The sequence below is a fragment of the Tasmannia lanceolata genome, unplaced genomic scaffold (assembly GCF_043159265.1).
Source record: "Tasmannia lanceolata isolate RefF3 unplaced genomic scaffold, GAP_Taslan_0.1 ptg000011l, whole genome shotgun sequence".
NCBI classification, from domain to species: domain Eukaryota; kingdom Viridiplantae; phylum Streptophyta; class Magnoliopsida; order Canellales; family Winteraceae; genus Tasmannia; species Tasmannia lanceolata.
The window spans coordinates 6,572,807-6,599,727 of record NW_027518688.1 but is presented as its reverse complement, the minus strand read 5'-3'; the positions used below and the strand labels follow the sequence as shown (position 1 = coordinate 6,599,727).

The 26,921-nt window shown below is 40.4% G+C and overlaps 1 protein-coding gene across 1 annotated transcript in view; it reads left to right on the top strand.

Moving 5' to 3' along the window:
* The first annotated feature begins 4,969 nt into the window (after window positions 1-4,969).
* The window catches only part of ARC6 (Chaperone DnaJ-domain superfamily protein), a 28,068-nt gene continuing 6,116 nt past the window's right edge, over window positions 4,970-26,921 (top strand). The window contains exons 1-7 of the mRNA XM_077390347.1: window positions 4,970-5,377; window positions 5,824-6,054; window positions 6,452-6,676; window positions 13,579-13,839; window positions 23,097-23,730; window positions 24,014-24,340; window positions 25,801-25,925. Of these exons, the coding sequence (XP_077246462.1) occupies window positions 5,060-5,377; window positions 5,824-6,054; window positions 6,452-6,676; window positions 13,579-13,839; window positions 23,097-23,730; window positions 24,014-24,340; window positions 25,801-25,925 (2,121 nt within the window). The 5' untranslated portion in view covers window positions 4,970-5,059. The remainder of the gene's footprint in view (window positions 5,378-5,823; window positions 6,055-6,451; window positions 6,677-13,578; window positions 13,840-23,096; window positions 23,731-24,013; window positions 24,341-25,800; window positions 25,926-26,921) is intronic.

The window sequence follows — 26,921 nt, the reverse complement described above, 5'->3', positions numbered from 1 at the left end:
AAAAATCAAAGTAATTCTTGGTTTAGGTATCAGAAGGGGCAAGAGACATCCTGTTTAAACCTACCAGAGACATCAAAGCCTCAAACAGTGAGCAGCAACAGAAGGAGTTGTCAGTTTAAGCCTTCAGAGTGATTGTCCTACTCTCTCCATACAAAAAAAAAAACCTGTGCAACCTCAAGCCTTCACAGAGCAAAGCATCTTTTCATCAAACACCATTATTTTACCTCCCTAAGACTCTTGTCATGGAAGCACAATACACTAGGGGCATCTTTTATGACTTACGTCATAAAAGATGTCAAACACACTAAGGCAATCAGTGCCAATGTCTCCAGCAAGTTGAGATAAGAAGGGTACAAGCACATCTCGAGCCAAACTTCTATACTCCCCAACTGAGCCTACTCTACAATAGAGTCAACGCATCAAAAAAAAAAGTCCCCAGTGGAGTCTAGAGTCTACTTCCCAGAGAGTCTGTTGTCAACTGCTCAAAGCCTTCAATTCCCAGCAAAGCATTCAATTCTTTCAAAAATGATCAATACCCAAAATCCCAGCAAATCACTTGAGTTTGGTCCTCAGCAAAGACCTCACACTCTCAATTTTCTCAGCAAGAGACAAACAAATTCCCAAATGAATCAATCTAAATCAGTCAATCAATAATTCAAAATCAAGAAATTATCAATCTTTTCAAAAAAAATCACCAACCTTTGTTAGCGTGTGATGGTTCCGCGTAACTAATCAAGAATATTTTTTGAGTCCCCTATGGTGTCCAATATTTTGAATCCCCTGTGGTATCCAGTCATTTTGAGTCCCATGTGGCATCAAATCATTTTGAATCCCCCGTGGTATCCATCCAATATTTTGAATCCCATGTGGTATCCAGTCATTTTGAGTCCCCTGTGGCATCCGATAATTTTGAGTCCCCTGTGGCATCCAATATTTTGAATCCCCTGTGGTATCCAGTCATTTTGAGTCCCCTGTGGCATCCGATAATTTTGAGTCCCCCATGGCATCCAATATTTTGAATCCCCTGTGGTATCCAGTCAATTTTGAGTCCTCTGTGGCATCCGATACCATTGAGTCCCTCGTGGCATCCATTATTTTGAATCCCTTGTGGTATCCAAACATTTAGAGTCCCCTGTGGCATTCAGTTAGTTTTGAGTCCCTTGTGTCATCCGATAGTTTGAGTCCCCCGTGGCGTCCGAAATTTTGAATCCCCCATGGTATCCAGTCATTTTGAGTCCCCTGTGGCATCAAATCATTTTGAATCCCCCGTGGTATCCATCCAATATTTTGAATCCCCTGTGGTATCCAAACATTTAGAGTCCCCTATGGAATCCAGTTAGTTTTGAGTCCCTTATGGCATCCGATAGTTTGAGTCCCCAGTGGCGTCCGATATTTTGAATCCCCCATGGTATCCAGTCATGTTGAGTCCCCTGTGGCATCAAATCATTTTGAATCCCCTGTGGTATCCATCCAATATTTTGAATCCCCTGTGGTATCCAGTCGTTTTGAGTCCCCTGTGGCATCCGATAATTTTGAGTCCCCCGTGGCGTCCAATATTTCGAATCCCCTGTGGTATCCAGTCATTTTTAATCCCCCCATGGTATCCAATCATTTTGAATCCCCCGTGGTATCCAATCATTCTGAGTCCCCTGTGGTATCCAGTCATTTTTAATCCCGCCATGGTATCCATTCATTTTGAAACCCCTGTGGTATCCAATATTTTTCAATCCCCCGTAGTATCCAGTCATTTTGAAACCCCTGTGGTATCCAATAAGATAAAAAATCAAAATTCAGTCTTTTCACACCCATCGTCCAATATCTTGGGCCTATCAAAATGTGTTGTCTCTTCTGATTTGGCATTCGTGCGACGAACGCCCTCTGCCAAAGAGGGCCATCTGTAGACACCTCATTTTGGCCGGAACCTTTTCCCCAAAATTGAATAATTTCTAAAATCGAATAAAATCCCGAAAGTCCCAAAGTTGAGTCGAAGTCCTGAAATCGAATAAAAGTTCCGAAACTAATCCTGAAATTCCCGAAGAATCGAGCCCAAGCTTCTTTAACTTTCTCTATCTTTTTATCTTTAGGGTTTTTTATAACCAAAGGAGAAAGGAGGAGGGGTTCAAAAGGCTAAAAGGGTGTTATTATAAAAAAGGGGGTACTAAATGATGAAAGGGGTGTGATTATCAAAAGGGGGGAACCAGAGTAAAGTGAAAAGGCATGAAAATGAGAGGGAAATGGGATGAAAGAGGGATGCAAAATGAGGAGGGAGAGGGGTCCCTTTAATAGACTTTCCCCACAAAGTCGCAGCTTGCGACTTTTGTGGCTTTCCAAAGTCGTAGGCTACGACTTAAAGTCGTAGGATGCAACTTCGGGTGCTCCCAAAGTTGCAGGGTGGGTGGGTCCCACCTCCAAAAGTGGTTCTAGGTCTTCGGTTTGGGTTTCGAGGCACTGGGAATGGGTTTTGGATTTTCGGGAGCGGATTTTTTGCTTCGGGAATGCTTGTCAACTCCAAAGCAGTTGTTTTGGTGACCCAAACTGATCTCCAGTTGTCCGGAAGTGGTTCCGAGCAGTGAAAAAGTAACTTTTGGTTGTTACTTTATGGTTTTTGGTGACATAAACGCGGTCAATTACTCTGAGTTGATGGTAAGTGGTTTCTGATTTTCCAATGAATTATTGTTGATAGCCAAATGTGATCTTCGGTTCCTAAGGAGTATTTCTTGGTAATCGAGGGTGGTTCCCGATTTCTAGAAAGTAGTTTCTGGTGACCGAAAGTGGTTTCTGAGTCTTAAAAATGGGTTTCGGGTCCTTGGAAGTTGGTCCCGTGTTCTCGATTTTTTGTTTTGTGGGTTGCTTGAAAAGAGGTTATTGGTGCCAGGAAGGTTGTTCCTAGTAGACAAAAGGGGTTTCGGTTCTCGAAAGGTGGTTTCTGGTGACCCAAATGTGGTTCCGGTTCACAGAAATGTCTTCCGGTGGAGCTTTTGCTGAGTTTGGTGGTTGGAACTTCGGGATGTTGTGTTTGCTGTAAAAAGCAGGTGCCGAGCTATTAGGCTTTATCCTTGGGATATATGTTTGACCAATTCAAGGCTCTTTTGGAAGGTTTTGGTGAACTCGGATGGTTCTTGATGTTGGTTTGGTTGTCGGTTGTCTTGGGTATTGAGTGTCTGGATTGTTTGGGTGCCATTGTGTTTTTGAAAACCTTAGAGAAAATATTGAGAGATATAAAGGGAAAGACCTAAAAAAGCTTCGGGACTCTTCATAGGATTCATCAACGCAACAACCTATCATTAGTTTAGTCTTGACAAAATGGGGTGTCTACAGTTTATGACCAGCACCATACATAGAAAAACAAACATATCTCCGCTTAAACTAAGAATTACAGGTAGTTCTCTGGCCATGGTCAAAGTTGTTGGCGTTATTCTTTGGCGAAAAAATGGTTCGGCATAACTGGGGAGAGGCGTTGGTCGGTTTGTAGGTCAACGTCGCCTGATAAAGGGCTAGATTTGCAGGTTCGGTGGTCGATGATGTTTAGGTCTTGTGGGGGCGTCGTCTTGGGCTTATGTGAAATTGGACCATAAGAGAGGGAGCTGTGTAGATTTAGGCGCTTCTGCTGAGAGAGAGAGAGAGAGAGAGAGAGAGAGAGAGAGAGAGAGAGAGAGAGAGAGAGAGAGAGAGTGGGATTTTGGAATGGGTATGGTGGGAGGTGCCGTCCGAGATATGAAAGGATATGGTCGTGAGGACATTCGTTCCTTATTTTAGCTTATTTTTGGGAGAAAAATTTAGGGAACGAAATGTACTGGTTTTTTAGACAAAATGTGCCCATACGAAAGAGGTACGGGTTTTCTTTTTCTAGGGAGAAAAATCAGGGAATGAAATTTGCAGGATTTTTCTATTTGCTATCTAGATTTTTCAAGCTATGGGAGATTTGGGGATTTCATTTTTTTCTTTCTTATAATTTGCACTTAGGAATTGAGATGCCATGCATGAGGGAGGAAGGCTGTGCCACCTTAGAGTGCATAGTGAACCCTCATTCATCTTGATATGTATAATATAAATATAGATATGTGTGTGAGTCTACATTGTACATGTATATATAGAGAATTGCTAGCGTCCATCGCAAAAGGCATTTCACGGCTGGTCTGTCGCACGTCTGACCAGCCACTTCATACATGGAGACAAAAGCTGTTGTCTTCATTCACGAGATGGCTGGTCTGACATGCAACATACCATTCGCGAAATGCCTTCTACGATGGACCCTAGCAAATCCCGTATAAGGTGTGAAGATGTACTTTTTTTATTTTTAGAAGGGATGTGCTAGCCAATTTTGTGGAAAGCAAATTCACAGTTGGCTTTTGCACTTGAGAATTGCCACCTCAGATGAATTAAATGAATAAGACATCCTTTTTCACTTTGTCTACAACCATGGTTTTAAATTTCGACCGAAATCCGAAATTTCGGACAGAAATTTTGAAACGTACCGAAACCGAAATTTCCAAAATCTACAAAATTTCGTTCGAACTTTTGGAAATTTCGTCGAAATTCATAATAAAATAATATTTTCTCGAAATTTCGTCCCAAAAAAATTGGAATTTCCGTACGGAATTTCGGCTAAAATTTCGGTTTCAGATAAGTATGAAATTTTAGCCGAAACCGAAATTTAAAACCATGTCTGCAACTAATATCTATTTTTCATCAGTTTCTACCAACTAAATTCTACATAAAATAAGTAAACGAAAAATTACCGTTAAAAAAATATATATATAGTTGTTAAAATTTACTTTCTGTCGCCGAGACTTGAACCCGGGTCTCTCGGGTGAGAGCCGACTATCCTAACCAACTAGACTACAACGGATCTTAGTTTTCGGAATCAACATTTTACAAATTAAATTGATTATATATATATATATATATATATATATATATATATATATATATATATATATATATATATATATATATATATATATATAATCCAACAGCTGAACAGAATCACAAGGATACCCATCCATCATCATCATTGTCTTCCCTATTTTCTTCATCCTTTGTTTTCAGATGTATAGAAATGGAAGTGTTCCAACACCTCGGTATTGGTCTCTCCTCCCCAACATTGCTTCCACAGAGAAATTCCCTCTACAGACCCAATACCAAAACCACCAATTCTGACCATCACCGTCCATACAGTGGTAAAATAATATCATTCTCTAAAGGGGTTAGTAGTGCTCAAGATAGCAGCAACTCTAGCAAATGGGCCGATCGCCTTCTCGGCGATTTCTACTTCCTCCCCACCACTGATACCTTCTCTTCTTCCCCAACCCTACTTTCTTCTCCTCTCCCACAAACTCCTGAAAGAAAGATTCCTCTCCCCATTGATTTCTATCAGGTATTCTTTATTCTATTCTATATTGTTCTTTCTCATAATTGTTTGCACCTTCTCTGGGTGAGTTGAAAATTTTCTTATTCCAGGTATTGGGGGATGGAACCCACTTATATTTTAGGGTTAGGGTTTAGGTAAATGTATGCTCTCATCTTTCTTCTTTCTGATAAATGTATGCTCCTCCTCTTGGTGAGCTGATTTTTATTATTATTTTTTTCATTCCAGGTATTGGGGGATGAAACCCACTTATATTTTAGGGTTTAGGGTTTAGGTAGATGTATGCTCATCTTCTTGGTGAGGGGTTCTTTTTTTTTTTAGCCTTTTCTTTGTCATTGCAGGTATTGGGAGGTGAAACCCACTTCTGTTTTATATTGGGTTTTTGATAAATGCATTCTGCTCCCTTGTTGAGGTGTTTTTTTTTCTTTATTGTTTGCCTTTTTTTGTCATTGCAGGTATTGGGGGCTGAAACCCACTTCTTGGGTGATGGGATAAGGAGAGCTTATGATGCTAAGATTTCCAGACCACCCCAGGATGGATTCAGCCAAGAAGCTCTCATCAGCAGAAGGCAGATTCTTCAGGCTGCTTGCGACACCCTTTCCGATCCCCGCTCTAGAGGCGACTACAATCAGGGCCTCCTAGAAGATGAAGATGCCACTCTCTTGACCGACGTTCCTTGGGATAAGGTTCTCCTTTTGACATTCCAATTACATTCACATTTGTTAAAGTACAAAAGATTAAATAACGCCATCTCCAACGGCTTAAGCTTTTGGAGTAATTGGTTGTTTCTCATGGTATCAGAGCAAAGGACCAGGGTTCAGAACTCCTTGATATTAAAAATCCACATGTAATGGCCAACTCAAAAGAGTGGCCACATGTGCCATGTGTAGGCCAACCCTAAAAAGAGGGGCCACACGTGAGGGGGAGTGTTAAAGTATAAAAGATTAAATAATGTCATCTCCAACGGCTTAAGCTTTTGGAGTAATTGGTGTTTGTCAACATTCTCTGCTTCTTCTTTTTTTTCGAGCTTTTTGTAATGGGGAATCACATGGGTGGTTTTCTTTTCTTTTTCTGCATCTTCAGGTTCCCGGAGCTCTGTGTGTGCTCCAAGAAGCTGGGGAGATGGAAATGGTGCTTCAGATTGGTCAGGGCCTGTTGCGCGAGAGGCTTCCCAAATCATTTAAGCAAGATGTTGTATTGGCAATGGCACTTGCATATGTGGATCAATCGAGGGATGCAATGGCTTTGTCCCCGCCAGATTTCATTTGGAGCTGCGAAGTGCTGGAGAGGGCTCTGAAGCTTTTACAGGTAGTGTTAACGATCGTTTGGTATATACTTATATGATACCCAATTTGTAGAATTTGCCCTGCAATCTTTTCGGTAAATGTTCGTCTTGGTTTTAAATATTTCTAGAGTATGGAATGTAATACATATAATTCGTATTTCAGTTGTAACCATCTTTGCTCAGGCCACAACTGGTAACCAAAACAATGATTATTGCATTGGAGCTCAAAGTTGATTGATTTACCATCATCTATGATTTGCCTAGCTTTTTCTTGAACATCAGATAGGATATTTATCACGTCTCATGGCACATGGGAGTTGTTTTTTTGATAATTGGAGTTATACAAGTATCCTAGGAGGGAGTTGTTTTTTGATAATTGGAGTTATACAAGTATCCTAGGAGGGAGTTGTTTTTTGATAATTGGAGTTATACAAGTATCCTAGGAGGGAGTTGTTTTGAGTAACCTAGGATTTCTCCTATTTGGCTTTCGTGAATCTTTGACCATAGTGTATTTTATGACAACAAGATGTTAGCAAGTTATCTGTGAAAATGGTGTCATAAAAGCCCCTTTAACTATTATGCTGGAAAATCTCCAAACCTACCACGGTATTCTTTCTTTCGTTGTCATTGGATCACACATGGTTGCCCTAATTGTTTCAAACCTTTTTTCTTCTTGTGGAAATGAGAACATAGGCATGGGCTGGTAGATTGTAACACTATCTAGCATTTCTACTCTCCCACCTAATCAAAGCAACTTTGCATACCTAATGAATGTAACTTTGCATTCCATCCAATTATATGCAACACATCTATTGTACCGTGTTGATGAGTTGACTGATGTACTTTCTTTTGTATCTAATTAACAAGATATGGTACAATTCTGCCATATTCATTAAGGACCATTAATGCACTCCTTTTTTCCATATAACAGCCACAATATTCTCTTGACACTAATACAATGCAAAGTAACTCGAAGCAATACAAAGGAAATGGGAAAAATCACATTTTATTTTCAACATTAAAGCTAGAAAGAAAATCTTGAGAAAAAGGGTGTTTTCTGCTCACAATTACATATTGGCTAATTCTCCACTAATGTCACGTAAAAAAAGTAGATCTTGATGAGAGAAATCACCTAGAACTGGCGAAATTTGGTAATGTTGAGCAATTGTGCAGTAATCATAAAAATAATGATTCTACAAAACCTACCTCTCAAAACTCAATTCTATATATTTTCTCTTATGAACCTCTCATTTCCTTTTCCAATCTCGTAAAAGAAAGGCCCAAATTTCTACTAACAACCATAACATGGAAGTCCACAAGATCGCTAATTTCTTCCTACAATTTGTCTACAGCAAAGCTTCGATCATCATTCGACTCTATCCAATCCAACTGTCTGATTTTATCATCCATTGCTTTAACAATTGTTAAATCACTTAGATTCAAATCCCTACCTAAAGCTTTAGAGTCTATTTCTTGATTATTATAGCGGGCCACACTATTCTTCAAATTCGTATCCAACGCAGAGTCCAGAACAATAACATCTGGATCGAGGTGGTGAAGCGGGATGGTCCATTCTTTCTACCTAGACATCATGTCCACTTGTGCAAACTTTTGGTAACACAGAAACATGAGAACATCCAACCAAATTTGTACTAGAGTATATGCTTACTTGAGATGATTGAGGACCTAGAGGTGGTGGCTTTCTCCACGTTGGAGGTACAATGGGATGATAGCAATCTTCTATGGCTGTCGAGCCTCTAAGATGGGATCGCCTAGGTGTCGAGGTGCGTTTCTCCGTCTCAAAAGATGAACACTTGTTGGGGGTTAGGGGATCGTAAAGCTGTAATGGCAGAGAAAGGTGGAGGAAGACACACAGGTTCACTGCCACTCCCACAGACAATGAAAGGCACCTAGGTTCCAAAATAGGAAGTTGTAAAGGTCAACTAGGTCTGGGACCACTGTTTTTAGATGCCCCGTCCCCCCAATACGCACGGCCATAGTAGATTTAGTCCATGTCAGGCCAAAAGATAGTAAAACTTTGCTTGTCCAGGCCCAAACCCAGCAGAGGAACATGCCTCGGGTAGCTACGAACTGATCTAAACCACCACTGCATGAGGGAGTGGGGGTCTCTCGGGGCCACTTGACGATCATTGTGATCCTCCTGCCTGCGGTCGTAATTTAAAGTTGCCACAAATACACCGTCATGTGCAAAATGCGCCGACGAAGATAGTACTTGTAGGAGAAAACCAGACGAAAAGGCAGGAATCGGGTGTTGAGATATAAAATTTGAAATCAAGCGGTAGCCATCCTATACCAAAGGATCTCTGAATACACAGGACGCAATCGCCCCGTTCGTACCTTGATCATTATTCAAAGCAAAGGTGGTTGGACCCACCTGTTCCATGGTCTCATCCTCGATCAAAGAGTGACCCAACTTCATAACTATGGTCTTTGAGAGGGCCTCCCTTCCTTGGGCTGATTGATCTTCTTTCTCAACTTGTCCCTGCACAACCTCAACTAGCAACTATCGGCCATCTGTCGAAGGAAAATCTCTGAGGCAGCTATCTCTCCTACCCAAACCAGAACTCTCTAGGGCTTAAAGCAATGAAGATCGCGATCTTCGCCCAAACCCAGTTAGTCTCTTCGTTGACCCTTATTGGGAAAACCTGGTCGCTGGGGTAGAATTCAGAGGTTTTGGTACAGAGCCGACTGACCTCGAACCTGAAACCAAAGCTACATGATCGGTCGTGAGCCACCACTCTCCTGAATCTTGTGCCTCTCTTGGCAAAGGCTTCCAAATACCAAGCGTGAGGGACTCCCACCAAACATCTTTAATAAGGCCATCGTGTCTGTTCTTCTAGCTATCTAAAACTGCGAAAGGGAAATTAGGCTTTAGCTTCCCTAAGTTTATAACATCACACTAGTTGACGTCCCCCAGTATGTTAATGATCAGGTGATCCGACCTGGTGTATCCGAATGCTGAGAGACGTCGACCATTGATTTTCCAGAACATCCCAAATAGTTTCCTTGAAGCACTTTACATGCTTAATGCTCTGAGTGATCTTCGGTCCAATCGAGGGCAAGGTCGAGGGATTCGGTCTAACCGGAGGCCTATACGAGCTGTTATGGTCAACGATCTGAACCAAAGGGGGAATCCTCGGAGTGGGTTAGCACGGGAGATGGAAGAGAAGCCATAGTTGCTGTCGAGGTATCATCAAGGTTCATACCATTTCTCTAGGGATAGTTTTGGTCGGTGCTTGACCAGATCTTTCCGTAACACTAGCAGGCAACTCTCCTACAAAATTAAAAAAATCTGCACTTTGAGCATCGCCAATCTCCCAGAAGCATGTGATTCCTTTCCTCTACCTCCTTGAAAAACCTTCTATCCCTTCTGTTACGTTGAACATCCTATATTCTTTCTTCTTTCATCTTCTCCATACTTCTTGCATAATTTCATTAATTTACTTGCGATTATCTAATGTTTGGTTGGATTTACTTGGCCAATTTTTTATCTATTATTGGAGTTTCTTACTAATAACACGATCTTAACCATCTTGGATTCATGATTTCCGATCTGTACACAATGTGGGTGTCATTTAAGGATTGGATAGTAGTTTCTAAATCAATTGGAAAATTTTCTGCACTTTATCTAGGTGGAAGTCGAGAACAAGTTTACGCCAAATTTCCGGGTGGTTTAAATGCGGAATCACTTCCAATTACTGTGGGTTTTAAATCTGAATTCCATATCATCCTTTTATTGTGAAGTCCATATCTAGAATTCGAACTAGAGAGAAATCTATTAATACCTTGTTTGAGCATGGGAAAGGTTTGTCCTGAACAAGGATTCTTATTTATGAACGACAACTGAACATAAGAGATTGCTTGGATTCATCATGTGACAATGTGGATTATATTCCTGGATTTTGTGTGCAATAAGACTAGATCTCAGCAGCCTCTTTGATTCTCTATAATCGTCCTCAAATGGTCATAATATCGCAGTTCAAGTTTGTTGTTTATACTCGATAGCACAGTTGCCAATGTGGGAAGCGAGGGCACTCGGGAAGGGAAGAAGCGAGGAGCGTCAAGGGAAGTGACGGGGAAGCACAAGTGAGTAAAAAAATACAAAAAATGAAATAATTGTGAAAGTTTAGTGACACTTATAAATAAGTTTTAATAATTTATTTTCAATGTTTCTCAAATCTAAGAACAAGCAAATCTAGGTTCCAACCCCAAACAAATATAAGCAACTCGAATGCAACCAGCATATAAACCAATCCAAATTCCAACCAACATTAAATCCAAATTGCAAGCAACATATCCAAATTACATGCAAATCCTACTTCCAACCATAAATCAATTATCAAAGTTGATACAAAATGCTTCTCAAGTCTAGAAAAACTGAGTAGTACACTAGGTTTTATTGAAACATACTTTATTCTTGGTTTGAGTCGCCTAACTCCAATGTTTCTCACGGAAATATTTGAGATTTTCTAAGATCTAAACAGAAACTGCAATTTCACACGCTCAAAGGACTTCCGAAGGATTAGTCCTCTCAAAACCTAGCTCTACTGTTACAATATCTTCTCAAACGCTAGATTTGCAGGAACTTTCATTTCCCTTGACGCTTGTTGGTTTTCAAGATTAATCCAAACAAACCTTCATTTAGCATTCACTGACGCTTATTCTCAAACGAACTTTCATTTCCCGCAATCAAAGTCTAAATCTATAGTTACAATATCTACTCAAACATTATATTTGGAGTCTTTGATTCCAAGGTTTTAAATTTCGGTTTCGGTTTCAATTTCAATTTCGGACCCCACGGAAACCGAAACATTTTAGTCTTGGCTGGAAATGTTGTAAAATCAAGGAAGCATATGGAAACTGTTGTGCAAATGTCTAATATTTTGGCATTATATAAGACATTGATGGATTAATGTGCGTGACGTGCACATAGGTCGAGATGTGCAGTCAACTCGCTGGGGGTGCAGGGGGCCGTGTGCCCCTACCGGGGTTTCCGAGGCAGCGCCCCAGAAGGAAAATTTAATTTATGGTATTGCGCTAAAGGGTATTTCGGTAATATTCTGCATGTAGTGGCATTGAAATATAAGCTACGTGTTAGGGTTACGAGTAGCTAGGTTTTCTTTGTGTTTTCTTGGCCAAGAAGTTGTAACCCTAGATCGAAATAGTGAAAATCTTCTCATGTGGATGTGGGCATGCTGTCGAACCACGTAAATCATGTCTTCTCTTTGTGTGATTGTGTTTTCTTGCATTCTCTTTTTACATTTGGTGAAAATCATGTCTTCTCTTTGTGTGATTGTGTTTTCTTGCATTCTCTTTTGATGTTTGGTGCAAATTGTGCTTGATCCTTCTTCGAGAAGGCATTTGTTTTTCTACGGAAACATATGCAAATGATAGAACTTAAAGATGAAACTTTAGTAAATGCTAGATTAAGCTCAAACACCCACTTAGAAACCATCACATAAGCAAGACATCTATCCATAATGGTTTAAACCATTAAATACCTTCAGACATTCACTGTTGTGCTTGTCTGATAATTTAATGCATATCAAATTTCATAGATAACTCATATAAATATTTATACACAATACACACTACATTTTGCATGAAATTCATATAAATATAATTATGTAATTCATATTAATTTAGTGTATCACTATTGTACTAATGATTTTGGTTTATGCATTTCGGCCATTTTAGTGGGGATGGAAACAAAATTTTTTTGGCCATTTCATGTCGGTTTCGGTGGAAATTTAAAATGATGTTTGATACTGATTGGTCTTGAGAAAGCTTTAACAACCATCCCCGATCATGTCTGAGCACACCACGAATGCTGGAACAACTTACCTTAAACAATTAGGAGTTGAAGGAGCCCATGTACCCACCATTTTTCTCTTTACTTAAATGGCTCCTAGCAGTGTCCTTCCAATTACTGTGAATCTCCCAACTGATAAACCCCAAAATTCCATCATGATACCCCATTGCAAGGTTGCTAACTTTATATCGCGAGCCAAATGCCATGGACAAGAACTCTTTTCATCAAAGATCCTCTTGCTTTGGCCATTCCATAAGCTCCCAACAGCTTCCGTTGCAGTGATCTTACAAAGAAATCTTGTCACTTCCACCGCAGTCCAACATTCCATCCCATTAAAAAGCTCAAAATGGTCACCGGCATTACCCACACTATGCCAAAGCAACTGAGGAAAGAAAGACCACACCCTTCTCGCCTCTATTCAATGAATGAATAAGTGGTTTGCCAATTCCTCCTCTTTCCTGCAAATAAATCATGTGGATCTTACGATTCATTATTTTTCAAATGAAAAAGGTATTTTTGTAACGGGTGTGCACTGAATAAGCTGACCTTTTATGAAGGTATTTTCATGACTTTTAGGGAATCATCTAAGGTTTGATTACTTTGCAGGCCTTTTATAATCACGCATTCGTTTAAATGAATTGGATCAGCCTAATTTGTGTTTCCATCTTAGAAATCGGTGATGCTTTATAAAATCGAACCTGAGTATTAAACTTCTATCATTGGCTGGTGCAATTCCCAACAAGCTATCAAAATCCTGCTACAGAAGTTCAAAATAGATAAAAGTACCAATATCAAAGCAAGGGAGTGCGGGCATCATTTCTTTTCTGGAAACCTAGTTCTGCTAGATACATAACCATTTGAAACATTAAGTTATACATTCTTTGAGACTGGAAACACCAAGGGAAAGAGATGCAAAAGTTGGAAACTTTGGATTATATCTGATTTTGAAATTTCCAAGAGTGGTTGAATTTTTTCCATCTCACTGATTTACGTGTTTAATAAATATTCAACATTCTATGTTGTGTATTTCTTTATTCATATGAACTTTGTGACTTTTGTTCTTTTATGACTTCGAGGATCTTTCTCATACAGGAGGAAGGAGCCAGTAACCTTGCACCGGATCTACAAAAACAGATTGATGAAACACTGGAAGAGATCACCCCACGTTGTGTTCTCGAGCTTCTAGCTTTACCCCTTGACGAAGAGCACAGAATAAGACGAGAGGAGGGGCTTCAAGGTGTTCGCAACATATTGTGGGCTGTTGGAGGAGGAGGTGCTGCTGCAATTGCTGGAGGATTTACCCGTGAAGACTTTATGAATGAAGCCTTCTTACGTATGAGAGCTGCTGAGCAGGTCTGTAATGGGTTCTTCTAAACCAATGTCACAAATATCTCCGATATTTTCAAAATATCACATTTTTATCGCTACATTTTAATAAAACGACAAAATCACGAACTAATCCCTAGATTTAAAATTATAGCAATATTTTCGTTTTTGTCATAAAATATTGTGATATTCACCAATTAAAAGAAGAAAAGACTGCTGGCTAATGCAGGGCAAGGTGCGGAAGCGTCTCTTTAAGGTGGTTGGTGTGGATGTAATCGGCCAACATGACACAATTATAAGTAGTAAAACAGTGAAAGCCTCTGATCAAGCTAAAAACATCACCATGTTATTCAATTCACCAAATAATGAAGTGAGCTTACAACGATTCCAATAAAAGATTCTAATTGATACTAGGCTGCCAACAAACTTGATCTCAGTCAAAGCATCTAATGGTTAGCAATCTTCAAAATATCATACTCGAATTGTAGAACTTCACGGAAAGGGAAAAAAAAAAAAGCAGCTGCTTTCATAGCCATTTTATCAAACAACAAGCATGCAAAATCATATCAATCCTTAGGAGAGCTCATTTGCTTATCAAATCTCTGTATCTAACTAGCAGATTCCTAGAAAATGAACTGATCTGGACAAAGATAACACTAACAACCAGATCTATTCTTCTGTGTTAGCAAATTAAAGCATGAACAGATAACATATGAGGCTTGTAGTAGTTCATTCAGTCACACTAAATTCCAGCCCAAACAGCTCTCAAATCTTGAAATTTCGATCCAGATATGATAGATCTTACCAAATGTGGAGTTGATTGAAGATTAACGGAATGAAAATTTGCAAAAGTCCACTTGCCATGACAAAAACACACAAAAACAACACTAGGCACAAGTCAGCAGCTTGAGATCGGAATTTCCTTACAAAAACTCAGAAATCAAGCCTTGGATGGTGATGCTTGGCTTCATTGCACAACTACAAGATGATGAGCTGAAGATCCAGAGCTTATGCTTGAATAAATCAAGCTTTTGGGCTCCTTTTCTTGAACAAATTCAATCGAAGAAATTTTCCCCGAAAATTGGAGTTCCCTCCAAGAGCGTGAATCTCAGATCCCCAATTCTTATTTTCAAAATTCAATCGTCTGTTCTCTAACTAAAATGAACGTGGCTTTATATATCAGCCATTACAACATGAAAATTCCAAAATACCCCTAACTATTAGCAACTGTCTAATGACCCTATCAAGCCACTAAACTCATTATTGTCAAATGCAATCCAAATGAAATTTCCTACCAGCCGTTGATTGGACCACTAACATAGGTTCGAAGAGATGATGCCCAAGCCCTTGCATCACTCTCCCCTTCTTGGAAGAACTCGACCTCGAGTTCAAAGTCCACCATTTCAACTTTCTTTCTTACCCTCTTCTTAGCAAAACCCCTCTCAAACAATGTAAGGTGCCTTCTTGATGTTTTCTGCTCTTTAACCCTTTTCTTGGCATGGAAACAGTCGATAGAAGTAATATCCACATACACATCAGTCCTTCTGGACATCTTGTGCCAAGGAAATAAGGAACTCCTTTCCGGCAAGGGGTAAACTTCATATAAGTCATCAAGGAGCGCTCTAGTGCCCTTGGGAAGGATCCATAGACTCTCCCCTTCTTGGAAGAACTCGACCTCGAGTTCAAAGTCCACCATTTCAACTTTCTTTCTTACCCTCTTCTTAGCAAAACCCCTCTCAAACAATGTAAGGTGCCTTCTTGATGTTTTCTGCTCTTTAACCCTTTTCTTGGCATGGAAACAGTCGATAGAAGTAATATCCACATACACATCAGTCCTTCTGGACATCTTGTGCCAAGGAAATAAGGAACTCCTTTCCGGCAAGGGGTAAACTTCATATAAGTCATCAAGGAGCGCTCTAGTGCCCTTGGGAAGGATCCATAGACTCTCAAGTCTTTCTTCTTCAACTCTTTGTTCATTTAAATCAAAGAGTGCGCTCACTATTTGCATATCGATAAGCTTCTCCTTTAAGTCCACTTTATACTGATCTTCAATTTCAATGCTTTTGCTTGGAACTAGCACCTTCTTACTAGCATTAGAAACTTGCAATTCTTCCTTCACTTTCTCTCTAGAAAGTGTCACAATGCCTTTCATCTTTTCACTCGCACTATATCTCTATTCATTCTTAGAAGACACCAAAACAAATTTCTTATTATCAATGTGGAATGTGTAGGTGTTGCCAAATCCATCATAGATTGCCTGCCTATCATATTGCCACGGCCTTCCTAAAAGGAGATGGCATGCATCCATGGCTATGATATCACACCACACATTGTCTTCATATGCATTTCCCAATGAAAAAGACACCAAACATTGGTTAGAGACTTGTACCTCATCCGAGTTGTTGAGCCAAACCATAGAGTAAGGAGAAGGATGTGGAACGGCTTGCAAACCGAGCCGATGGACTGCATCATTGGTCACTACGTTGTTGCAACTCCCAGAATCAATTATAACCTTGCATAGCAGCCCACTGATAGTGCATTTAGTGGTCAAAATGTGGTGGCGAAGTGGTTCCTCTCCTCTTTGTTTTGAAGTCAAATACACCCGCCTTGTGACCAAACTAGGTCCCATTTCATCTGGTTCTAGTATGTATGTCTCCTCGGCTTCGATATCTTCTTCTTGTATATGTTTCCCATCATTTTCCTCAACCAAAATAGTCTCTTCTTGCATGTAGAGGTGCTGTTTTTTTTTTTTGGGCTCTCTCTCAAGTAGTGTCCAAGCTCACCACAACCAATGCACCTAACGGGTGGTCTAGGTGCTGAATTTTGCATCGGTATGCCTTGTGCGGCTTGGGAATGAGTGAAGGGACGATTGACACTCGTTGTAGCCGTAGGAACAGCAGTAGGTATATTTTGGGGCTGTAGAAGATGAAGGGACAGCTTGTTTTACCGGTGTGGCAGCCTCATAATTGGTAGAAGAGGAACTAGCTCTATATGGTTGCTTCTTTTGTGATCCTTCTAGCAGTTTAGCCTTGGAGAATACAGCTGAAACTGAGGTGAACTCAAACACTCGTAAAGTGTCAGATATCGAAGGCCAGTCCTCCCATATAGCGGTATAGTAGCTGCTCTTGTGTTTCTCTTAGGTTATTCCGTGCAACAAGCTTGTGAAAGTCATTTGTGTACTCAATCACTGTCTTGTTTCCTTGTTTTAGATTTTGGAGCTGATGATAGAAGTCCATTTGGAAATTAAATGGGAGAAATTCACGTTTCATTTCCCACTTTAAGTCATTCCAACTTGGAAAAATTGGCTCACCCATTTCCCGGCGGTGATGCTTCAACGATTGCCACCAACGCGCTGCCCTTCCCTTGAATCGTGGGGCACTAACGGCACTTGTTTATCATTGGGTACACCCTTAAAGTCAAACAATTGCTCAGCTGCATCTATCCAATCTAGAACCTCTTCGGCATCCATATTTCCATGAAATTCCGGAATTTCTAGCTTAATCCCAGCTTCCCAACGTCGATCATCATCAGGATGCATGTTTTGCCTTGGAGCTGCCCTCCTCGGCCATCTATTCTCATGTTCATTGTGCTCCCCTTGTTGGATGCCTTCTTCCACTATTTGTGGAGGAGGACTAGCTCGTTGGATGGTTATTTTTCCATCCTTTGTCCCAAATTCAAAATGGCTGCAAGTAGATCTTGCTGATTTTTCTGACTTTGCATCATAAACTCAAATTGATTTTTATCCACATATCTGGAAGTCTTAGAAGGACCGGTGGCTGCAGATTTGATCTCTTGATCTCTTCTAGGCGCCATGTTAAACCTCAACAAGAAAATGTCAGAAACTCACAAGAATGAAGCAATGCATTGATCAACAAAGTATTGGCAGCAACTAGCAAGTATAGCTTGTAATTTCTTGCTAACACCCTGCAAATAATTATTCCCGGATTTGTAGCACTGAGAAGCCCTACAAGTTAGCTCTGATACCAAGTTGATGCAGGGCAAGGCGCGGAAGCGTCTCTCTAAGGTGGTCGGTGTGGATGTAATCGGCCAACACGACACAATTATAAGTAGTAAAACAGTGAAAGCCTCCGATCAAGCTCAAAACATTACCACGTTATTCAATTCACCAAATAATGAAGTGAGCTTACAACGATTCCAATAACAGATTCTAATTGATACTAGGCTGCCAACAAACTTGATCTCAATCAAAGCATCTAATGGTTAGCAATCTTCAAAATATCATACTCGAATTGTAGAACTTCACGGAAAGGAGAAAAAAAAAACATAGCAGCTACTTTCATAGCCATTTTATCAAACAACAAGCATGCAAAATCATATCAATCCTTAGGAGAGCTCATTTTCTTATCAAATCTCTGTATCTAACTAGCAGAATTCCTAGAAAATGAACTGATCTGGACAAAGATAACACTAATAACTAGATCTATTCTTCTGTGTTAACAAATTAAAGCATGAACAGACAACATATGAAGCTTGTAGTAGTTCATTCAGTCACACTAAATTCCAGCCCAAACAGCTCTCAAATCTTGAAATTTCGATCCAGATATGATAGATCTTACCAAATGTGGAGTTGATTGAAGATTAACGGAATGAAAATTTGCAAAAGTCCACTTGCCATGACAAAAAACACACAAAAACAACACTAGGCACAAATCAGCAGCTTGAGATTGGAATTTCTTTACAAAAACTCAAGAATCAAGCCTTGCATGGTGATGCTTGGCTTCATTGCACAACTACAAGATGATGAGCTGAAGATCCAGAGCTTATGCTTGAAGAAATCAAGCTTTTGAGCTCCTTTTCTTGAACGAATTCATTCGAAGAAATTTTCCCCGAAAATTGTAGTTCCCCCCAAGAGCGTGAATCTCAGATCCCTAATTCTTATTTTCAAAATACAATCTTCTGTTCTCTAACTAAAATGAAAGTGGCTTTATATATCAGCCATTACAACATGAAAATTCCGAAATACCCCTAACCAATGAAGCACGGATACGGGTACGACACGATACGGGTACGTGGATACGTGATTTAAAAAAAAAAAAGGATACGGGTACGTTGGGGGTACGTTGAATATAATATATATTTTTATTTTATTATATATTTATAAAATAAAAAAAATAAATATTTTGTTAAAGAATTCAAACAATTTAATTGGAGAACAATTAAATAGCAATAACATTATCAAAATCTAATATTACTTCTAAGTTGTTAAGTTTTTAATTACGGGATATATATATATATATATATATATATATATATATATATATATATAATAGATATTTTGATATATTCAACCCCCCTTTTGTTAATTGCGACATCCCCTCTATTGTAAATCTGAAATTTTCGATTTAATTTGAACCGGGTGCGCACCCGATACGTACACAAACTCGGGTGCGTACCCGGTACGCACCCAAAGAGTACACAAGAGCACCCGCACCCGACACGGGTACGTGGTCCTCCGGAGAGTACCCGCGCTTCTTAGCCCCTAACTATTAGCAATTGTCTAATGACCCTATTAAGCCACTAAACTCATTATTGTCAGATGCAATCCAAATGAAATTTCCTACCAGCTGTTGATTGGACCACTAACATAGGTTCGAAGAGATGATGCCCAAGCCCTTGCATCACTGGCTTTGTCCAAATATCAAAATACAGTATTGAGATATACTCCGGCGACCGCTGTTTGAGGGCGAGGGGCTTGGTAGAGAGAGACTGTTAGAAAAAAAAAGGATGACTATTCAAGATGTTTTTAGAGGTCGTCAGATTCTTCCTCCGGCGACCGCTAGCTCTGGATTTTTGGGGGATCTATTATATGGTCGTGTGGTTCCAACCTTGATCACACAGTAGTCCATTTTCTTAACTTTATAGAGTCAGGATATCCCGCTTTAGAAGCCTTTGAATCTTTGGGGATACTCAACATTTGTTGTCGAAGGACTTTAAGTTTGGTTGGGCAAGGACATAAACTTGGGTCGGCCCCTATGGGCTTCCCCCAGATCCCACTCGGGGTCCCTGTGAAGTATCGAGGATAAGGACACTAGAGCAAGACGGTTGGAGTTCGGGGCTCGAAGAATCCCTGGTCGTCGTCCCACTGAGTCTAACAGACGCTTGCACTCCAATGGCAGCAATTGGATGTGCTTGAAATGTCAATACAAAAACTTCGGTTCGCAGGATGTCTGTAGAAAATGCTCGGAGCCTAAAGCCTAAAGCCGGCCCCTCTCAGGCAGATATTCATGTAGAACCTTTGGCACTTGAAGTCCCAATTACCCTGGTGGAGGAGAGAAAGAAGAGTCTTAAGAGATGTCTTATTGGGAGTTTGAAAACTGGATCATGGTTGTTAGAAGACGTATGGGAGTGGGCTAAAAAATGTTGGGGCATTCAGGATCTGCCAAAGCTTTACTCCATCAACTCAGTGGATAGCCTCTTTTGCTTTGAGACAAAGTTGCAGGCGTCCGCCATTTTTAGTCGTGGAGGTGATGCTTTTGGGGGGGGGGGGGAGGGGTATCTTTCCGCCCTTCAACCCTGGTTTCCGGCATATAACACGGGTGCTAGAACCATTAGGGTCAGATTTTATGATATCCCTCTTCACGCATGGTCTTTGACAACTCTGGAGACCCTTGGACAGCACATGGGCCAGGTGATTCAGTCTTAACTTTCGGGTAATTATGATCATTGTATGACCTATGCCTCGGCTCTGATCTTAACTTCACTTTGGAAATCTATCCCCTCATCCATTAACCTAAGAGTTGAATCTAGCATTTACTCTGTGGGAGTTAAGGCGATTACTGAGGATAGAATTAATAGTCAGGCAATGTCGGTAATGGGGAAGTCCAGCAGTAAGGATAATTTGGCTGTTTGTGAGGGCCCTGAGCAGAGTTCTGTTATTCGATCCCCGACGAGGGCGGTCCCACCAAAAATGTTGACGAACGCTAATCCCGAGGGTGGCGATACGGCCAGGGAGACGTTGGTGGGCCCATGTTTGAATTTTGAAAAACCCTTCCCTGGCCCTGCATCCATCATGTGGCCTAGAATGTCAGAAAGCAGAGTGGCTGCTGCGTCTGGAAGGTGGGATCAGCCTAAAAGCAAATAATCTCCGAAAACATTAAATGCTTCAGCTCGAGGCGTGAAAGGAAAGGCCCTTCGGAAAGATATCACTGACAGTTGTATACTAAATTCAGCTAAGGAGAAAAGAGCCCTAAAAATAAAAAAACATATTTAATTTTGGAAGTAAAAATTCTAAGGAGCAGTCCTCGCGTATAGGAAAAGGTAACCTACCGCATAAAAATACTATTTCGAAAGCTCGGGTGCTAGCCACTCGAGGTGGTCTTTCTGTTTTCACAAGAAAATTGAAAGGCATTTTTAGGAAAGAGGACCACAGAAAGAGGAGGCTTGTCGAAGACTCTCAGAAGCTTTTTCGAGATTTTGATAATATTTCTTCGCCTGCCATGACAACAAAGGGTCCGAGTCGGGGGGAGATACCCCCAATGCCGAGGAATTCTCTTTTGAGGCCAGAGCTATTGAGTTGTTGAAGGATCTGCGTTATAATGAAATGTTAGCTAGGAAGGAATCTCCCACCCCCTGCGAGGCTTCACTTAGCCCGCTAAAGAAGCGTTGGGCTACGCTAGGAAGGAATCTCCCACCCCCTGCGAGGCTTCACTTAGCCCGCTAAAGAAGCGTTGGGCTACGCTAGGAAGGAATCTCCCACCCCCTGCGAGGCTTCACTTAGCCCGCTAAAGAAGCGTTGGGCTACGCTAGGAAGGAATCTCCCACCCCCTGCGAGGCTTCACTTAGCCCGCTAAAGAAGCGTTGGGCTACGCTAAGGAGAACCTCTTCCAGTTCTGCCAGGATCGATCTTAATCACTTTGAATCGACGAGTGATATGGAATTGCACCTACCCCTCCTTGAGCTTCCCATGTTTAGCAAAAAACTAGAAAAGGAAAGGCGCACTTGTCGGCGCCTGTGGGAGGAGGGAAGAAGTTCTGTGATCAGGGACCTGGAGATCAGTCGGTCTCAAGCGGATCCTATCCCGGACTTTGTAGGGCAGGAAGAAGATCACCTCTCGGAGGAAGAACCTCAAGGGCTCGATGGGGTCTCAAAAGGTAAGGAAAAGCGGGTTGATGGTAATCCAGAAGAATTATTGAGTGAAGCACCAGTCCCAAATGAATTTGCTGATTTTTTTATCAATGGGAGATTTTTTGGGATTAATTATAATGAGAACTTGGAAGCAACCAAAGATATGTTTCTAGCAGTGGCGTCAAGAGATAAGGAAGAAAAGGAGATTAGAGAAAAAGAGGCGGGGAAGAAAGTTAGGGAAGAAGCATGAGTAGTAGCTATCGTATGAGGAGTGCTCAGGTTTACAAGGAGGATTACTGTTGTTTGGATCAGCTAGGATTTAAAGGAGGAATATAGGGGAGGGGGTAGAATTCGTCGAAAGATCCTAAGCATGGAAGGCCACTGATAAAATTCGAAGATGGCAAATCCTGTTAAGGAACATTATCTGCCTATTCCCAGAACAATATTCAATGGTCATGGCTTGAGAGATTCTATCTTTCGCTTAGACTTCCTTGTCTGGGTACCCTAGTTTTGTTAGTCCCTCCTGGAGGGTTGCGCTAGATCTAGAAGTTTAGAAGTTCAGGGTGCAACTTTGGTCCCTGGTAGAAAAGTTGTTTTACCCGTAAAGTTTAAAAAGATACTGATGTAACGGTACAAAATCATTATGAGAGTTGTAAAGACAAAAGGTGGTGGAAAGGAAGAGAGTAGTAGTTAGGTCATTTCAGTTTCTGTATTTCAAATTGGCTCGGGTATGCCTGGGTCGTTACTTGTTAATATTCTGTAAAGCAGGATGGGACTCCTGGTCCCGATATTTTTTCTTAAATTTTATATTTTTTAAATAATTTTATTTTTCCGTTTTTCCCGATATATACCCGAAAAATAAAGAAGTTTAATGTGTCCCGAGATTTTCCCTTGCCGAGAAATTCCCGAGATTGATATTTGTGACATATTCCTAAACATGGTGCCAGTTTTTGTCCTGCCTTTTTCTCTAAGCATTCTCTTTTCGGCCAAATTTCATTTTATTTTATTTTTTTAAAATTGTCACTTTTTGCCGAAATTTCAGTAAAAGCTGAATTTTTTTTAACTAATTTCGGTAGAAACCGAAAAAAAATCAGTTTCGGTTGTGGCCGAAACCAAAATTTCTTTCCACGCTCCTAAACATGGTTCCTGTTCTTGCCCTGCCTTGTTTTCTAAGCATTCTTTTTTTATATGCTGTGAAGGTGGATTTGTTTGCCGCAACACCAAATAATATACCAGCAGAAAGCTTTGAAGTCTATGGGGTGGCACTTGCTCTTGTTGCCCAGGCGTTCGTGGGTAAAAAGCCTCATCTAATCCAAGATGCCGATAATTTATTTCAGCAACTTCAACAAACAAAGGTAACGGCACTAGGCACGGTTTTGGATTACACCACAAGAGTGGACCGTGAGGTAGACTTTGCACTTGAGCGCGGGCTGTGTTCACTGCTTGTGGGAGAGCTCGACGATTGTCGCTCATGGTTAGGGTTAGACAACAATACCTCCCCTTACAGAGATCCATCTATCGTTGAATTTGTATTGGAAAATTCAATGGACGACAAGGATGATGATCTCCTTCCCGGACTTTGCAAATTATTGGAGACTTGGCTAATGGAAGTGGTATTTCCTAGGTTTAGAGATACCCAAGATATACAATTCAAGCTTGGAGATTATTACGATGACGCCACTGTTTTGAAGTATTTGGAAAGGTTGGAGGGTGGTGGTGGTTCCCCTTTAGCTGCGGCTGCGGCCATAGCTAGAATTGGGGCTGAGGCTACGGCGGCACTTGATAATGTAAAAACAAGTGCTATTAAGGCATTGCAGAAAGTTTTTCCATTAGGTAATGTGTAAACAACCACTTACTCCAAAAGCTTAAGCTGTTAGAGATGGTGTTATTTAGTCTTTTATACTTTATCACTCCCCCTCGTGGCCCCCTCTTTTTAGGGTTGGCCCACATGTGGCACATGTAGCCCCTTTTTTGTGTTGGCCATTACATGTGGATATTTAATATCAAGGAGTTTTGAACTCAGGACCTTGTGCTCTGATACCATGTAAAACAACCAATTACTCCAAAAACTTAAGCTGTTAGAGATGGCATTATTTAATCTTTTATACTTTAACAGGTAACAAGGAAGAAAGGGTAAGAATAGAGGAACATAGCAACACGGATAATTCTGTTTCAGTCATGGAAGTTGAGGATCATGCGGAGAAAACTGATAGAGATAACTCTGGTGCTTTGGCTGAGATATCTGGGAAGACTTATTCCGAAGAATCCAGTGACCAAGAACTGATGACGGAGAGAATAAAGGATTTAAGTCTCAAGATTATGTGTGGTGGTGTGATGGTTGGACTATTAACTTTGGCAGGGTTGAAGTACATGCCAACTGTCCGTGGGTTTTCATTTAAACCAAATGTAGGATCTGCAAGGGCTGCTAATGTCATTAATTTGGGTAAGATCAGATACTGATTATTATTATTATTATTTTGAATTGTAACAAATTTTATTCATATACCAAAAACAGAGATACATCAAAGGGGCAAGATGCCCCCATGGTAGCCTAGCTAAGGCTCTGTTCATTTAGGCCCTGTTCGTTTGAGATTATGACAACCGATTGCCACCCTAGTTCGATTATTGGACCCAAAATTAATGTGATTTGGGGTCGAATAATCAGATTGGAGGGTGGGAATTGGTTGACATAATCTCAAACGACCAGGGCATTAAGATTGTGACAACCGATTGTGACTACCAAACCGATCAATGGACTCAAAATTAAACATAATTTTGAGTCCAATAATCGGTTTGGCACTCACAATTGGTTGTCATAATCTTAAACAAACAGGGCCTAACAAAGATCAGATACTGATTTGTTTGTTTGCTTTTTTTAATTACTAGTTGAGTTGAGTTGTACTAAGCTCCACACACACACACACACACACACACACACACACAAAAGGAAAAGAAAGAGAAAACGGCTATATAATTACTACTCTTCGAAGTGAACAACTCTTTAGAAAAACCCACTGTAGGTTCCTTATCTGTTCTTAATCCCTAGATTCCAGCCATTGATCACCAATTCAGCATGCCCCTTCCTCTACTCGTGGCTCAACTCAACTCAACAAAGCCTTTGTCCCAAACTAGTTGGGGTTGGCTCCTCTACTCGTAGCTACGCTATGAAAAAAAGCTGTGTTCTATCACTGGGCTTGAAATTCGTCACTTTAGATCTCTGACCTTCCCTTGCTGTATCTATTAGTTTTTTTTTTCCCCTTCAGGTGCTGTATTTTGTGTTCTCACTGTGTTATTCGAAGACATGCAGAGAAATAGTTTTATTCATTTTTTGTGCAATCCATGGTATTATGTGAATGTGGGAGCTGATTGAGGAGTATTTTATTTCCTTTAATTTTATGGTGGATTGAAATATACTGGGCACTTGATGATGAGCTGGCATATCTATGTGAAATACGCATTCCTTTCTGTAGTTTATCTCTTTTCATTGTTCTTTCTTTCTTTTCGCAAAGGTTAGAGATGGTCATTGCTTTTTGGAATCTGAAGGCGGATAGGTATTTTAGGTCCATAGAGTGGAAGCATCTCTTGGTGAGTCACAGGTGTTCACGGTTCGTTGTGCTCCTGGAGATTTTGGGGTGGAGTTTTTGTTTTGTATAAAGAAAAAGTCAATTTATAGTATCTATAGATAAGAGGGGTTCTGGGGGTATTTTTTGTTTTGTTCTTTTGGTTTAGGGTTCACCCTGACCTATCATTCTATGTAAAAGCAAGCGGGGACGCCTGGTCCTCGGCGCCTAATGTAATTCTCATGGTATGAATACAATTGTCATATTTCCAAAAAAAAATTATTCTTTCTTTCTTTTGAAGTGATAGTTCAATATAACTCTTGCTGGCTATATGCTTCTGCAGATGAAAATTCTATGGAGGAAATACCCAGAATGGATGCAAGGTTTGCTGAAAATTTAGTTCGCAAGTGGCAGAACATAAAATCTCAGACTCTTGGACCTGATCATAGTGTTGCAAAATTGCCCGAGGTGAGTGTTTTTGGTATTTTTTTACTTTTAGTGCCTTTTTGGATCAAATGTGTGATTCTCTATTTAGGAAAATTGCAAAGGGAAAAATGTTTTTTGTTTTCCGGGTGTCGGTGGCTCTAATCCAATACAAGTGCTAGATGTTAATGAGGTATGGATTGCTTAATCCAGTGGGCGCCAATGTGAATGAGGCTGACTGGAGAGACCTTAAGAATGCGAACCTTTCTTGAGCATGAGTGTCAACAATGATTTTGTGTTAGAAAATAAAACTTTTTAATTAATGATCAAGGGTTTTATAGAACATATTTCTCCCTTCAAGCATGTTCTGACCTTTTTTTTTTGAAAGATGAGAAATTTCATTGATATTAGAGAAGCATTGGGGACCAGGAGTCCTGTTGATGCAGGATCGTGAAGAAAAGTTGAGAAAAGTGGAGAGAAATAGACGAATGGGGAGAGAAATAGAAGAATAAGGGAAGAAGAGACGAAAACAACTTGAAGAAGAGACGAATTTAGGGAGAGAAGAGAATAGACGAAGAGAGAAGAGACGAAATTAGAGGGAGGAGAAGAAATCAGAAGAGGGAAGAAGAAAACCAGAATTAGAGGGAGAATAATCTTTATTCAATATCAATCAAAGTTAATAATCTCTACTACATAAGGCCTATATATAGGCAATTAGAAGTCCTTAAAATAAGGAAACTGCCTAATTTAAGAATCCTTAAAAAGTAAATTTTGAAATAAAATTCCTAGAAACTAAAATAACATGGAAAATAAATTCCTAAACTAAATAACATGGAAATATAAATCCTAATGGGTAAATATGCCACTTATTGGCCTATTATCTGCATCATTTTCCCCCTGTTGAAAAGAACGCGCCCTCGAGTTCTCGTCCGCCTGGGTCAAATATGAAAATAATCCAATGAAGCAGAATGAGGCGCAATCCGTCTGAAGCAATCCTGATGGCTAATGCTCCAGACAGCAATGAAAGCGATCTGAAAGGCT